The 14,628-nt window shown below is 36.1% G+C and overlaps 2 protein-coding genes across 4 annotated transcripts in view; both read left to right on the top strand.

Annotated features, from left to right (window-relative positions):
- Positions 1–551, top strand: part of SLC4A7 (solute carrier family 4 member 7) — a 98,745-nt gene extending 98,194 nt beyond the window's left edge. The window contains exon 27 of the mRNA XM_087946357.1: positions 477–551. The gene's annotated coding sequence lies outside the window, so the exon portion shown is untranslated. The remainder of the gene's footprint in view (positions 1–476) is intronic.
- The window catches only part of NEK10 (NIMA related kinase 10), a 238,999-nt gene continuing 224,862 nt past the window's right edge, over positions 492–14,628 (top strand). For all 3 annotated transcript variants that reach the window (XM_087946352.1, XM_087946353.1, XM_087946354.1), the window contains exons 1-5: positions 492–614; positions 1,069–1,159; positions 1,442–1,502; positions 3,095–3,228; positions 10,583–10,681. In XM_087946352.1, coding sequence (XP_087802478.1) covers positions 1,098–1,159; positions 1,442–1,502; positions 3,095–3,228; positions 10,583–10,681 — 356 coding nt within the window. In that variant the 5' untranslated portion in view covers positions 492–614; positions 1,069–1,097. The remainder of the gene's footprint in view (positions 615–1,068; positions 1,160–1,441; positions 1,503–3,094; positions 3,229–10,582; positions 10,682–14,628) is intronic.

Here is a 14,628-nt window from a genome sequence, read left to right on the forward strand (position 1 = left end):
AACAGATGTCAAACAGGTGGTGAATGCCTTGAGAAATCCAGGACTGTAATACAGACTGTAATACAGTCAAATATAATGGGAGACAATAACACTTCTTTTCCATAACACTGTTAAGAAAACTAAATGGATGCAACCATCTAGAGAAGCTTGATATTGAGCGTTCTCTATCCCTCGGAATTTCTAATGTAAATGCATGAATGGATATGGATGAACAAATACAATTAGAGTAGTGTAATATTACTTTAGAGCTCTATTATGTGTGAATATATAACCTCATTTTTCTGTTTATCGTTCAGAAATATTTTTTTGTATTAAGATGTATAAAGGCTTTGGGCACTTACACTTTTAAATTATCACTTCCTTATTTACAGAGGGAGGGGGAACTTTGTACATAGAATGTTGCCTTTTTAAAAGATGTAATAGATGCGGCCAATAGTTATGTATATCTCCTGCAGACTGTTGACTTTTTTCTCCAGAAATCAATGACAGAAGATTTTACATTCAGAACTACAAGATCTGCTCAACTAGTTCTTTGCTCTCCACATCTGAATTCCTTGCGGGCTTGTTGCAACCCCTGCCATGCTACATTAGAAACCACTGCCCAAAATGGAGAGGTATCTTAACATTAACGGATAAAATGAAAGCTTACATGCTGTAATGGTTTAACTGTCAGACTAGGATAAAAGAAACACAGGTTTGGTCTGTACTTATATAGTGAAAGGTGCTGGGAGCATTTTAGCTGATCTCTTTCTGCCTCACAGAATTGCTGTTAATGGCAATTAAATTAAAAAAGATCCCTATGTCCCTTCTACTCTTCAAGGAAAAGTGGAATCTAAATCTAACAATAAATAAACAACCTGATGTACTACTGAAAATTCAAAGGTAGAATAAATTCCACTTAGAGATGATTTCATGAGCTGATATTTTTAGCATAGGTTTTATCTTTAGGCTAACTTATGTATTTCTTTTTTAACCAAATCTGTTTCTTTTCCTCCAGTTGCTGAAACTCTGTTCTTCACTTGTCCACAAACAACAACAATATTATTTTTTACATTTGTTTCCTTTAAGAATTCATTCTGATGCCTTGAAGGTATAAAATGCCTGATCAACTCAAGAAGGTGAAGACTAGAGAAAAGGCAGCAGATACTAAATCTCAAAGGTATAGTACTTTTCACTAAATGTCAGCAATATCTCCTGCATTTGTATTAAAGTTAAATAAAGTAGTCTGGCCATTGTGTTACATGGTTACTGTTTCTCTGGTCACCAAGTTTGATAGAAATAGCTGTGGCTGACAAGCCTATAAATGTGAACAAAGACAGGAGGTCATAGAAAGGTGCTCTAGAAAGATTTTTTTCCTACAGAACAGCATGGATAAAATTACATTTCATAATAATATGGTAATTATGCATTGTTAACAAGTATATAATTTATTTCCTCCTAGGGATTATTCTGATCTTGAAAGGCTTCTGGCCTTTCTAAATGTCCAGTCTAGCAAGCAACAGGTACTTCTCCAAATTGCTATAATTTGAATCAATGTTTAAAAAATAGCAAATTTTGTACAGTGAATTTCATGATTTCAATATGCTGATAAGTTCCTCTAATAAATGGAATGAATTGCATTGAAAGAACTCACGGAGGTTTTCTAAATGCTTATGTTTTATAATGAAGTATTTTGTGTTTTTGTATTCTATGTGATTTTGTGTTGCTTTAGTATTTTGTTTGATCATAAGTAAAAGATTTTTAGAGTTTTAGATAATAATTGGATAATATCATTTCATGTCTGTTTGTGTTTTGAGTTTCAATGCTTCATATTTCTAGCAGAGCAGTTTTCATTAAGAGTTTTGAAAATATGAGGTAATGTAAATTCCAAAAACACTGATTGAACTAGAATCTGATACTAAGAGACAGTACTGCATAGATTAGATTAAAATGGATTTGTGAAATAGATCCATGTTTGAAACAGAAGATGACTGTAAATATTTGGCATACCCACAAGGGATTACCTACATAAATGAACTGTCCCAGTACTTCTACATATTTTCAGCTTTCTGTTCAGGAAGATCAACCTATGTAGGTTAGCTGTTTTATCATACTAAGACTGGACTGACTGATTGGTTGATTGCTTTTGGGTTCAATTCAAGGTGCTGGTAATGATTTCAACCCTACAGCATAAGGTTAGGTTATTTGAGGGAACATCTTTCCCCAATCACATCTACCCCATCCCATGAGGTCTGACAGTAAGGGCAAGTTGCGGAACCTTATCACAAAGGATACTATCTGATGGCACCCAGGAGAAGACCCTTTTCTGCCATACCATCTGCCTTTTTAAACATTTCCCCCAAGGTCAGATTGGCCCTGACCTTTGTATTCCTCTGGAAGGGCCTGAAAACATGATTTACCATCTGACCAAATGTAGTCATGGAGCCTGCACAGTGTCTGTATTGCTAGTGAAATTGAGTGCATGTCCTACAACTACATTTTTAATAGTTTTAAATAGTTTTGTTATGATTTTGGTTATTTTGATGAATTGTTTTTGTGTTTCTAACTTTGTATGATACTCAGAATCACATGTGCGAGATGAGCAGGTCTATAAATTTATGAAATATTATACATAAAGTCTAAAGCAGATGCTGCAGCTTAGCTTCCACATTTTTAGGCCATTAGGCCCAGGCCACCTGGCAAGAATTGTCTAGAGTTCTACACTGAGCAGGTCATACATTACTATACAATCTTTTGTTCCCCAAAGCCAACTGGCAAGCCTTCAAAGCAAGATTTTAAGTTGAAGTTTATTGAAGCTACCCTCTTTGTGCTGCTGATATTTCAGTTAAATGCTCTAAATGATTGGCATTTTCCTCCACAGTCCAAATTCAAATGTATGTATGAATGTTTGTGTATCTCTGGGTCTCTGTGTATAAAGATACTCAATTTAAATATCAGTGACTAATCTTAAATACAGAGGAATGATAATAATTGTATCAGTTATCTATATATCATTATTAGCATAATTGTTATGGAATTCCAGTGACAATCATTGCTATTATTCTGGTTATATTAAGTAACTTACTTAACAGTCAACCTTGACTTGCATTTGCAGTTGCCAGCCCTTAACTTTGAAAATATTAATAATAATATGACCAAGTCTGAACAATATTCTAGTAACTCTTGCAAAGAGAAATATAGAGGTCAATGGGAAGAATCTACTGAAGCTCTTGAACTGGAACACTTCAGGTACAATGTATTGAAATTAATTAAGGGTTATTATATTGCATGCATTTACTTTACATTTTTTAACTTTATTCTCAAACATTTATACATATTTGAGGATGAGATTTCTGAAATGTTTTATTATAATTAAAGTACAGCATTGAATACAGTTAAAGAACTTTCCAAAAGTCTCCAGCAGCCTCCAGAAGTTATTGCTAACTTGGAATTGTTTGTATGACACAAGGGAAAAATATTAAATGCGAATGGTCATATGTATATGAGTTATGTATAATTTTAATTAAATGAAGTCCAATTTAGGTTTTTAGCCCTCCTATTATTTTTAGCACACCATTAGAAAGGCCAAATGAGATTTTGACCTGAAAAAAGTTGTGCTTTCCTGTTCTAGAGCTTCTTAGAATAATGCTTATTCTTTTTTTTTTAAACAAAGTTTTTATTTTTTACAACAAACATACGAACAAAACATAAAAACATAAAACCATCTTTCAATTATATACATACAGTGTGTCAGTTGGTTACAATCTTTTGTGCTATCCTTTTTTTACCATTACTCACAAGTTATATAAATTCTCACCTTATCGATCTAGCTTGTGCTTATATAATATCATTTATTAAACATTCATTTGACAATTTTTACATCATTTTATACGAGATATTCTAATTTTCATTATGTTTTAATCTTATACATTCATCCAATGGTTATATATTTTATATTGTATTCTATATCAATCTATTAACTTTTATTGTAAGGCTTACTAGTCTATTTCTTTACCATGTCTTTTTATCTAACCATTGATAAAATAAATCCCATATCATATAAAATTGTTTATCCTCTTGTTCTCTAATTTCAAATGTCAATTTACTCGTTTTGGCACAGTCCATGATTTTCTTAATAATTTCCTCCTGCATAGGTATTTTTTCATTTTTCCAGTTCTTAGCAAATACAATTCTAGCCACTGTTAAAACATTTACAATCAAATATTTCAATTCTTTACAATATATTTCCAGTATAATTCCCAATAAAAATATCTCAGGTTTAAAGTCTATGTGTTGTTTTGTCATTTTTTCCAACCATGTGTGGATTATAGTCCAATATCTTTTTGCATCCGAGCATGTCCACCACATGTGGTAATATGAACCAGGTATCTGATGACATTTCCAACATTTATTCGCTTTATCCTTGAACATCCTGGCAATTCTCGTCGGGGGTAAGTGCCACCTGTAAAACATCTTATACAAATTTTCTGTATACGCAGTTGACATTGTCATTTTATAATTTTGAGACCACAATTTTTGCCATTTATCTAAGTCAATCCCATATCCAAAAATTTTCCCCCATGCAATCATTGTTTCTTTTACTTGTTCTTCCTCTAATTTAAACTCTAGCAAATGTCCATAAAGTTTTTTTGATTACTTTTTTATCAGTACCTGTCAAAATTTTATCTAAGTCAGTCAACTTGTCATAGATACCTTCTGTTTTAACATCTTTATCAAATCTAGACTGTATTTGCAAATATGAAAACTAATTCATTTTTACACCTTGTTCTTCCAATGCTTGGATAGATTTAAGTTCACCCTTTTCATTCAATATCTCACCATATCTAACTGTTTGTTCCTTTTTATATATTATTGGATAGGAAAAAGCTTCAGTAGTAGATAGCCATAGTGGAATTTTTAAATAATATTGCTTTTTTATCTTCTCCCAGTTTAGAAACAATGCTTCTTGAATATAATGTCTTCTAAAATACCCCTGCGTTTTAGTTCCCTTATACCAGAGGAAGGCATGCCACCTTAACAGCAAGTCATGTCCTTCTAAATACAAAAGTCTAGTATTCCTTAATGTTATCCACTCCTTTACCCACATCAGACTTGTCGCTTGGTAGTATAATTTCCAATTGGGCAAAGCAAATCCTCCTCTTATTCTTGCATCTTGTAACAATTTAAGTTTTATTCTCTCTTTCTTCCCCTGCCAAATGTATTTTAGCACTATTTTGTTTAAATCTTCAAAAAATTCTTTCCCTAATCTGATTGGAATTGTCTGGAATAAGTATAAGATTCTGGGCAATACATTCATCTTAATTGTAGATATTCTCCCAATCAGTGATAATTGTAAATTTTCCCATTTTATCAAATCTGTCACAATCTGTTGTTTAAGTTTGAGATAATTGTCCTCCTTAAGTGTGCTACATCTTGGTGTTATATGTATCCCTAAATACTTAACCTTGTTTGTGACCTGGATCCCGAAAACTTCCTCCAATTCTTTCTTTCGTCTTACTAACATGTTCTTTGCTAAAATCTTTGTTTTATCTTTATTTATTTTCAAACCTGCTACTTTCCCATACTCTTCTATCTTTTCTGTCAGTTTAGGTGCAGACTCCAATGGATCCTCTAATATAAATACCACATCATCTGCAAAAGCTTGTAATTTATACTCTTCTTTTTAAATTTTCATTCCTTTTATTTCTTTTTCTTCTCTGATGTTCCTATTCAGCACTTCCAGTGTTAACACAAACAACAGAGACGACAGTAGACAACCTTGTCTGGTCCCTTTTCTTATATCTATAAAGTATGTTAACTCTCCATTTATCATAACCTTTGCAGTTTGTTTATGATATATCATTTTGATGGCTTGAGTAAATTTTTTACCAAAGCCCATTTGGTCCAATTGTAACAGCATAAAACGCCAATTCATATTATCAAAGGCTTTTTGTGCATCTATAAACATCAGTTTTCCAGGATGTGCCTCATAGTATTCCAGTGTATCTAAAATTATTCTCTTATTCTCTTTAATCTGTCTCTTCGGCAGAAATCCATTTTGATCAGGATGAATAAAATTGTTTAAATATCTTTTCAGTCTTTCTGCCAGAATTGAAGCAAAAATTTTATAATCTGAATTTAATAGTTATATAGGTCTGTAATTTTTAACTTGCTGTGGGTCTGTGTCCTCCTTCGGTTCAAGTGTTATATATGCTTCTGACCATGTTTCAGGTATTCTCTTCTTTGTCATAACTTCATTCATAATTTCTAATAAGTGAAGATTCAATGTTTCCTGGAATGTCTTATAAAATTCCACTGGCAAACCGTCCGGACCTGGTGCTTTCCCAATGTTTTGCTTTTTAAAAGCTTCTGTTAATTCCAGAAGCTTCTGTTGTTATATTACTTTCTAACATTGTTTCAATATCTTTGGGTATCTGGGGCAAATTTGCTTCCTATAAGTATTGTTGAATTCTTTCTTCCTAAGCATTCTCTTGATGGTACAGTTTTCCATAGTAATCTTGAATAATTTTTTTCTTCTCCGCATTTCCATAGCATACATGTCCAGAATTATGCTTATTCTTGATACCTGCATTTAAGACATAACTATTGTACTAATCTAATCTATTGATGCCTCATATAAGGAAGAGAATAAGAATTTCTATAGTGTTAGTCATGTGAACATTATATATGATGTGTGTATGTATGTGTGTGGGGGGGGGGGGTACACACACATTCCCCTGTGTAGAGGAAATTCTGTTGAAGAAGTCTTATTTAAAGATGGGAGAGTGGAGCAGGTAAAATCATTTGTACTTTCAGCTGACAGAATGATAATAAAATAGCTGAATTTATATGGAAATATATTTTCAGTGACTATATGATGATTTTGATTAAATGATATTCATTCTATGGCACATTATGAATAAAAAAAATGCTCCTGCACCTTCTGCTGATTGTAACAAGTTTTGCAGTTGACTGCACAAACAAGGAAATGACAGATTTTATACAGTTAGACATTGACTTACTACCAATCACTCAACAAGCATTCAGATTTATAGCAGACTCCCCAAAAGCTATTTATGACCTGTTCCCAGTTACAGCTGCTAAAGTGGACTCATGGACATTTTTCCTTATCACTGACCATAGGAATGCTTCATTGTCTCCCATTTAATTCCCCTCATCCTTCTTACCAGTCCCAACAGGCCTTGAACCTGCTCTGCTTCCCTGATGTGGTCTGTGCAACAATGCGGGCTTCTGGACTGATGTGCAGACCCTCGTTAAGCAAGCAGAATGGACCATTACCTTGCTGGCTCATGTAGTGCGATCCCGGAAGTGACCACTGTTTTTTGAATGACCATAATTCAATGCAGTCATGCTGGAGAGACAGCCATTTCTGGGACATTACTGAGTGGCCTATAGACACAGAGATTTGTCCTGCTTTCCTTTTTTTTGTAATTTTTTTATTTTATTTTTACAAACCATAGCTACTGCCTTACATTCTGTAGCGAGCCATCTGGAGAAACCCAGAAACTATGTCAGGATGTTTTTCATTGACTACAGCTCGGCCTTCAATACTTTCCTGCTGAGCATGCTTATCGAAAAGCTGACTGATTTGGATTTTTTCTCTTCCATCTGCGATGGGATCAAAGACTTTCTGAGGGACCGACCACAAACAGTGAGGGCTGGGTCTGTCACATACACTCCCCTGAAGCTTTGCATTGGCTCCCCACAGGGCTGTGTGCTCAGTCCCTACCTGTACTCACTGTGCACACATGATTATGTATCGTCTGACCCATCCACTGTGATCATTAAGTTAGCAGATGATGCTATTGTATTGGATTTCATTACAGGTGGAGACGAAACAGCGTACAGGGGGGAGGTTCAAAAATTATCCTCATGGTGCCTAGAAAACAACCTGCACCTAAACATCAGCAAGACAAAGGAGATGATGTTAGACTTCTGGAAGAAGAGAGAGGAACCTGCCCCACTTTACATTGAAGGGGGCTGTGTAGAGAGAGTTTCCTCCTTTAAATTCCTGGGAGTCTATCTCAGCGAAGATCTTAACTGGAACATCAACACAACCCAGGTGGCCAGAAAGGCCCAAAAGAGACTCTATTTCCTTAGGGTCTTGCAAAAGAAGACCTTTTACCGGTTCACAATAGAAAGCGTCCTCTCATATTGCACTACGATGTGATATGCTGGTTGACAGTCACGGATAGAAAGACATTGCAGAGGGTGGTGAGCACAGCACAAAACATCGTAGACTGTTCCCTGAAACCACTAGATGACATCGTTAGGGCTCTCTGCCTTAGAAGAGTGAGGAAAATTCTCAGGGACGATTCATATCCCTGTCAGCACTTCTTCACTCTCCTACCATCAGGTAGGAGATATAGAAGCATAGCCAGTCGCACTAATAGGCTGAAGAACAGTTTCTACTGGTGGGCTGTCAGAATTCTGAATGGAAAATAACTTCATGTCAATATATGATAGACTTGCGGGGCCGGTGCATTGTGCAACAAGGTCAGATAGTGTAATAAGATTGGGACTGGGTTAGGGACTTCTGTCCTCACTGTGAGTTTTGTTGAGTGGGGTGCACGAAGAGAGGCTCAGCCAAACTCATTGTACATATGTTGTACTCTGACAATAAAGGTAATAATAATAAAACATGTCTGCTACATGTGATAATATATTCCAGGTGTCTGATGGCATTTCCAATACTTAGCTGATTTATTTTTGAACATCTTTGCCAGTCTTGCCGATGCAAAATGCCTTCTGTAAAACATCTTATATAAGTTTTCTTTATATGCTGCTGACATTGTTAGTTTATAATGTCTATCCCACAATTTCTACCAGTTCTGTCTAGTTCTATAGCATAGCCAAAAAAATTTGTCCATGCTATCATTGTCTCCTTCACTTGTTCTTCCAATTTGATACTGAATAAGTAACTACAATTTTTTTTATCAATTTTTCTTCTGTTTTTGTTAATATTTTACCCAGTTCTATCAATTCTTTGTAAAAACCCTCTACTTTCACATCTTTTTCATATCTAGAATGTATATACATATATGAATACAAACCATATGCTCATTTAATTCTTGTTTCATTTTGAGCTCACCCTTTTCATTCAAAATATTTTTGTATCTAACAATATTTCCCCTATTAATAACATTTGGATCTATAAGTGCTTCTATTGTTGAAAGCCAAATTGGAATCTTCAAATAGTGTTGTTCTCTCATTTTTTCCCATATTAACAATAAAACATTTCTTATATAATGTCTTTGAAAGTAACCATGTATCTTACTTCTCCCATACTATAAAAAAGCATGCCAGCGCAATTGTAGATCATGCCCCTCCAACGTCAATAACCTTGTATTCCTCAGTACAATCCACTCTTTCATGCATGTTAACAATGCAGCTTGATAATATAATTTCCAATTGGGTAATCCAAACCCTCCTCTAGTTTTTGTATCCTGCAACATTTTTAAATTAATTCTTGCTTTTTCCCCTTGCCAGATATATTTTAGTATTATTCTATTAAGCTCTTCAAAATATTTTTTTCTCCAGTTTTATTGGAATTGTTTGGAACAGATACAACAGCCTAGACAGTATATTCATTTTAATTGTTGCTAGTCTCCCTATTAGGGATAATTGCACATTTTTTTGCTTTTGTCCTGCTTTCCTAATGTAGTTTGTGCACCACAATAGAAAGCTCCAGAGCTTTCCACAGCATTGCACAGATTGGGTTAGGAAAATAGAATGAATTTATTTGTTGCTGGGCTGAAAGTGGCTGCCTTTTTGATGCAGCTGCATTGAATTGTGAGGAGGGTATGAGGAAGAAGCCTAAGCCCTGCAGTGACTCAGTGGAGAGGAAGGCATTTGGGTACCTGGTGGGTAAACAGTCACCAGGGCCCAGAGGTGAAGCAGACCCAAAGGCTATGGGTGTGGTAGGAAGCAAAACATGGAGTATCTTGGGGTGAGAGAGACTTTGGGATGCAAGGATGCAAGGTACAGGTCTGGGCCTGCGGCAGGCCTCCAAGAGCCTTCCCCACCCATGAGATACACCATACTTCACTTAACGACCCACATGTTTAAAGAGTGCATCAAGAAGAGTAGCAATTTGTGGGATAAAGAAAGACTCCATTATGGCCATAGGTCAAGAATTAACTGTATTGCCTTTATTTGTTCTGAGATAGCCAAAGGACAAGTTATAAGCAGATATAAAATTGACAGGAAAGCTGTGCATATTTCTGTAGCTGGCTAAATGCTGTCTTGGGACAAATGGATGGTTGTATTGCCAACTCTAAAATTGGTGAGGCCAGAGTCAGTCATATTTCATTTTCCAATAGGATATATGGCAGTTCTTAGAGTATACAGCACTAAAGATAATTGCAATATTCAAGGAAGACGGAGTGACACTGCTAGTGTTTCCCTAAGACTAGCAATGAATCCATACCTGAGCTGCAATATGATTGTAATTTTTTTTAAACTTTAACTTCAGGTATAGGTTGGATTGGACTATATATTTTCTGTAATTTATATTTTTATAAAGTTTTTATAGTCAGATTTGAATCTTTTGCAATATCTGGTTTGCCTTTTTTGCCTTTAGTATGAATTACAAGAATGAAAGAAATTTTAGTCAACATCCACAGCACAAGTTATTTCGGGATATCTTCACTGCTTTGATAAAAAACCGGCTTATTTGCAGGTAAAAAATACAGACTATATGTTTACTTATTAAAGAGTACTTCAAAATTGAAGAGATTTTGGGTTTTTAAAATACATAAATTTATATAGATAGATAGATAGATAGATAGAGCATTAATTAGATCTGTTTTGACCAAAAATTGATTCTGTGTGTGATTTGTCTGCCCTTGTAGGCATATCTATATATGTAAATAATTCATATGTAAATAATTAATTGGAACAAGTTCATAGTGCACTGAAGCATAAATTGTTAGAAATCATAATTTATAGATATTTGATATTAAAACTTCATTTTAATATTTATGTATTCTTGAATTGTATTATGTTTTGATTTCCAGTCGTGAAATGAAGTCATGTTACTAACTGTAAAGTTCTTATGAAAGATTATTGCTCTCCTTTATGTGATCAGTTTCCAGATAGCTCCAAGAAGGCTGCAATGTTTTTATTTATTTATTAAATTTTGTGCTGCCCATTTCACTTACATGCAAAAAGAAAGATAAATATAGAAACAATTAGAATTCAACAAGTTGCATAAGACCAAGGAGGACAACATGAGGGTGGGGTCTTTTTATTCTGACATCCATCAGGGTCCCAAAGTAACCAGTAAAATTAATTTTTTTAGGCCCCTTTGGCCAGGGGAGTGGGAGTAGATCATACCTCAAATGGTAAAGTGTTTCACAGTGCAGAAGCAACAATGACAAGGCTCTTCTAGTTGACCCCACCAGATGAAATTAACCCCACCAGATTAAATTCTTTCACAAATGGGGTTCACAATAAGCCCGTTCCCATACAGGGGAAGATAATTCTATTGGGGCAAGATGCAGATAACCTGGACCCATGCAATAAAGGTCTTTAAAGATGATGATCAATACTTTGAATTGGACCTGAAACCAGACTGGTAACCAATGCAGAGGGAACAACAATAGTGTTATATGTCACCTTAGGGACCTCCTGACTGTCCATACTGTTGCATTTTGCACCAGCTGTAGCTTCTGAGTACTCTGAATACTGTTTAAAGGTAGAGGGCATTGCAGCAATCCAATTGAGAGATGATTAGAGTATGAGTGACTGTGTACAGGGCCTCATGATCAGCATAATGGCACACATTGCAAAATTGCACAAAGGCCCTCCTGCGTCATGATTATCCTCTGCTCTTCAAGCAAGAGTTTAGAAGAATCCTCAGATTGCTAACCAGGTCTGCCTGTGGTAATGCAACCCCATTCAGAACTAAAGATAATAAACAATTGGATATTGAGATTCCCTGCAACCATAGCCACTCCATCTTGCTAAGATTCAAATGAAATCTCTTGTTCCCCATCCAGACCCTCACAGCCACCCAGTACTGCAAAGGGGTAGCCACAACATCACTTTGATGACCAGAGATGGAGATGTAAAGCTGAGTTTCCTCTAAATACTGACGATACCTCATCTCATGGTATTGGATGATCTCACCCAGTGGTTTCATGTAGATGTTTGAAAAAGCCATATTCGGTGATAAACTGTTTTTGCAGATCTGTTTGTCAAAATTCAATGATTTGGGGAATAAAAACCAAGAATGTTAATACTCACTTTGGTCCTACAGTTGCTGCTGTTATTTTCCTTAAGAAGTATAATCACACAGCGCTACTGTAACTAGTAAAATTGTTAATGTCCACAAAATCATATCTTTGAATGTCCGGTTTGCAGGGCTTCGGCGGCAGGCAGGAATCCGCGATCGTGCGCGGCTTCTGCCTGGGCTCGCCGCTGGAGCGTCCCGAGCCAGCTGGCTTCGGGGCTAAGCCACCCTGTAGAGGTGGTAAAGAGGGGGGAGATTCCAGCAGGGTCGAGGAAAGCTGCATCTTTCCTCCTCAGCTGGCTAAACTCCCTTTCCTGAAGGGGGTAAGAGCGACGGTCAGAAATGGCTGCCTCAAAGAAGCACTCATTCAGAAAAGAAAGTGCAGGAGGAAGTTAAGAAATGAAAGTTTTGGCTGACTGGGATAAGAAGCAACAACTAAGGTATCCTGGAATTTAAATTTCAAAAAGATACATCGCTCCCAAAGAGGATAAGAAAGCAGCAAATGAAAGTGAAAAGGGAAAGTTTTTTTTCACTCTCCTTCCTTACATTGACAGCGAACAGAGATGAATGAGAAATCAGAAAAATCCGCTTTGGCATCAATAGGTAATTAAACTGGAAAATTAAATGCCAAGGGGACAATAAAGATTTCTGAAAAAAAAATTTTTTTTTGCTGTAAGTGGGAAGGGAGAGGAAAAGAATAAGAGTAAGATTTGGAAGGAGGAGGCTGCCTGGAATTTAAAGAATCTAAAGTTAAATCTTAACAAGACTTATAAAAGATACATTCTAATTGGAACTTTGTAACTAAATAGTAACTCCAGGAAGAGAAAGTGAAAAAAGAAGAAAGTGTTAAAAGAAACAGCTTGTGTGCATTTGGATTGCTTGGTGACTTTGGGACTTCCGGAAATTATATTTGAATGATTAAAAACACTTGGGTGGTTGTTTAATTTTTTTTTTACAACGGCATCACTTGTGGATGAACTGAAAATGGAATTTAAAAAATATAAAGAAGAGGAACAAGAAGGGAAGGGCTCTCTTGGCTCTGTTTTTCAATTCTTAGAAATGGCGATTTGTACCTATGAGAAACTGCAAGAAAAGACTGCGCAACAAGAAGATTGGGACAAAGAAGAAGCCATCTTTAATGAACAAGTAACTTTACTTGGGGAAGAAAGGGAGGGGGGAAAGGGAAAGAAAGGAAAGGGCCGGTGTAAACTCTTGATGGACATTCGGACACAATGTGATGAATATTTTGTCGAGGAGCACCACAGTTACTCTGTGGTAGAGGAGTAGAGACAAGGCCCCACTTAACAATGAGTCCTGGCAGACACCATGTAGGGTACAGACCCTGTTCAGAGTTGACCAATGCTGGTGAGGAAGGTCAAAACCTGGTACCTTGTGTAGGGCCATATACGTAACTGCCTATATTTGGGCATTCAGCAGCCCATTTGGCTTTCCACTGTGCGTTGATGTCACAGAAGTTGTTAGGCAGCTGTTAAGCGAGTGTCAAGAGAGGGCTTCATGGATTTAAGCCTGCCAATTGATAGATGAGGAAAATCAGCGTGCACAGGAAGAAGTGGGTTTCTCATAATTTTGTTGTGAAGCCTTCAATAAGGCTTCATGCCTTCGTAGAGCTGATGGTGCAATGTAGCTCATGATGGGGAGCCAGCAAGTAGGAGTAGATTTTATGCTTATGATCCTCATTGTATCATTTGTCTAGCATCGATCTTGCTAATGTGGCAGCTATTAAGCCAAATGGGGGTGCAGTATTCAGCTGTGGAGTAGACCAACTCCATAGTACATATTAATATTCACGGTTTCAACTTGCAGATCATAACATTAAATTTAAATAAAATTCAATTATAAAAGCAAGGCTTTTTATATCCTCAAATGTTCCAATAAATTGTGCATTGCTTCTCATAGAATGGGAATGGCTTTAAATAAAATATGGATGTCAGCTTTGTTTTTTGTTTTTTAAAGTGTTTTATTATATTACTGCATTTTCCCTAAGATGAGTGGGTAACCCATGGCCGATAGTCACCCTGAAGCCATTAGTCACACCATTGTCAATCCCCCAGCAATCTTAGAATTTTTTTTGTTTTTCCTCTTCTCCCCATTGGGAGAAATTAAGTTTCTACATGGAAGAAAAAAACTGCCAAGAGGCAAACTACTCTCCTTCTATTCCCCAAACCTCCACCAAAATCAGGTTGGTTTCTCAGGTTTAGTTTGATTCATTTGTTGACCTTTGGCTGGTTTAAGCTTCTGGAATCCAAAGTTTTAAAGTGGAATATATGAAGGTTCTCTTTATTTTATACTAACAAGAACAATCTAGTGAGACTGAGATGAGAGATAGCGACTGACATAAAATTGCCAAGTAAATTATGTGGTCAGGGAGGATT

The sequence above is a fragment of the Notechis scutatus genome, chromosome Z, assembly GCF_049901735.1.
Source record: "Notechis scutatus isolate UNSWTSFEM ecotype Mainland chromosome Z, rNotScu1.2, whole genome shotgun sequence".
Classification (NCBI taxonomy): Eukaryota; Metazoa; Chordata; class Lepidosauria; order Squamata; family Elapidae; genus Notechis; species Notechis scutatus.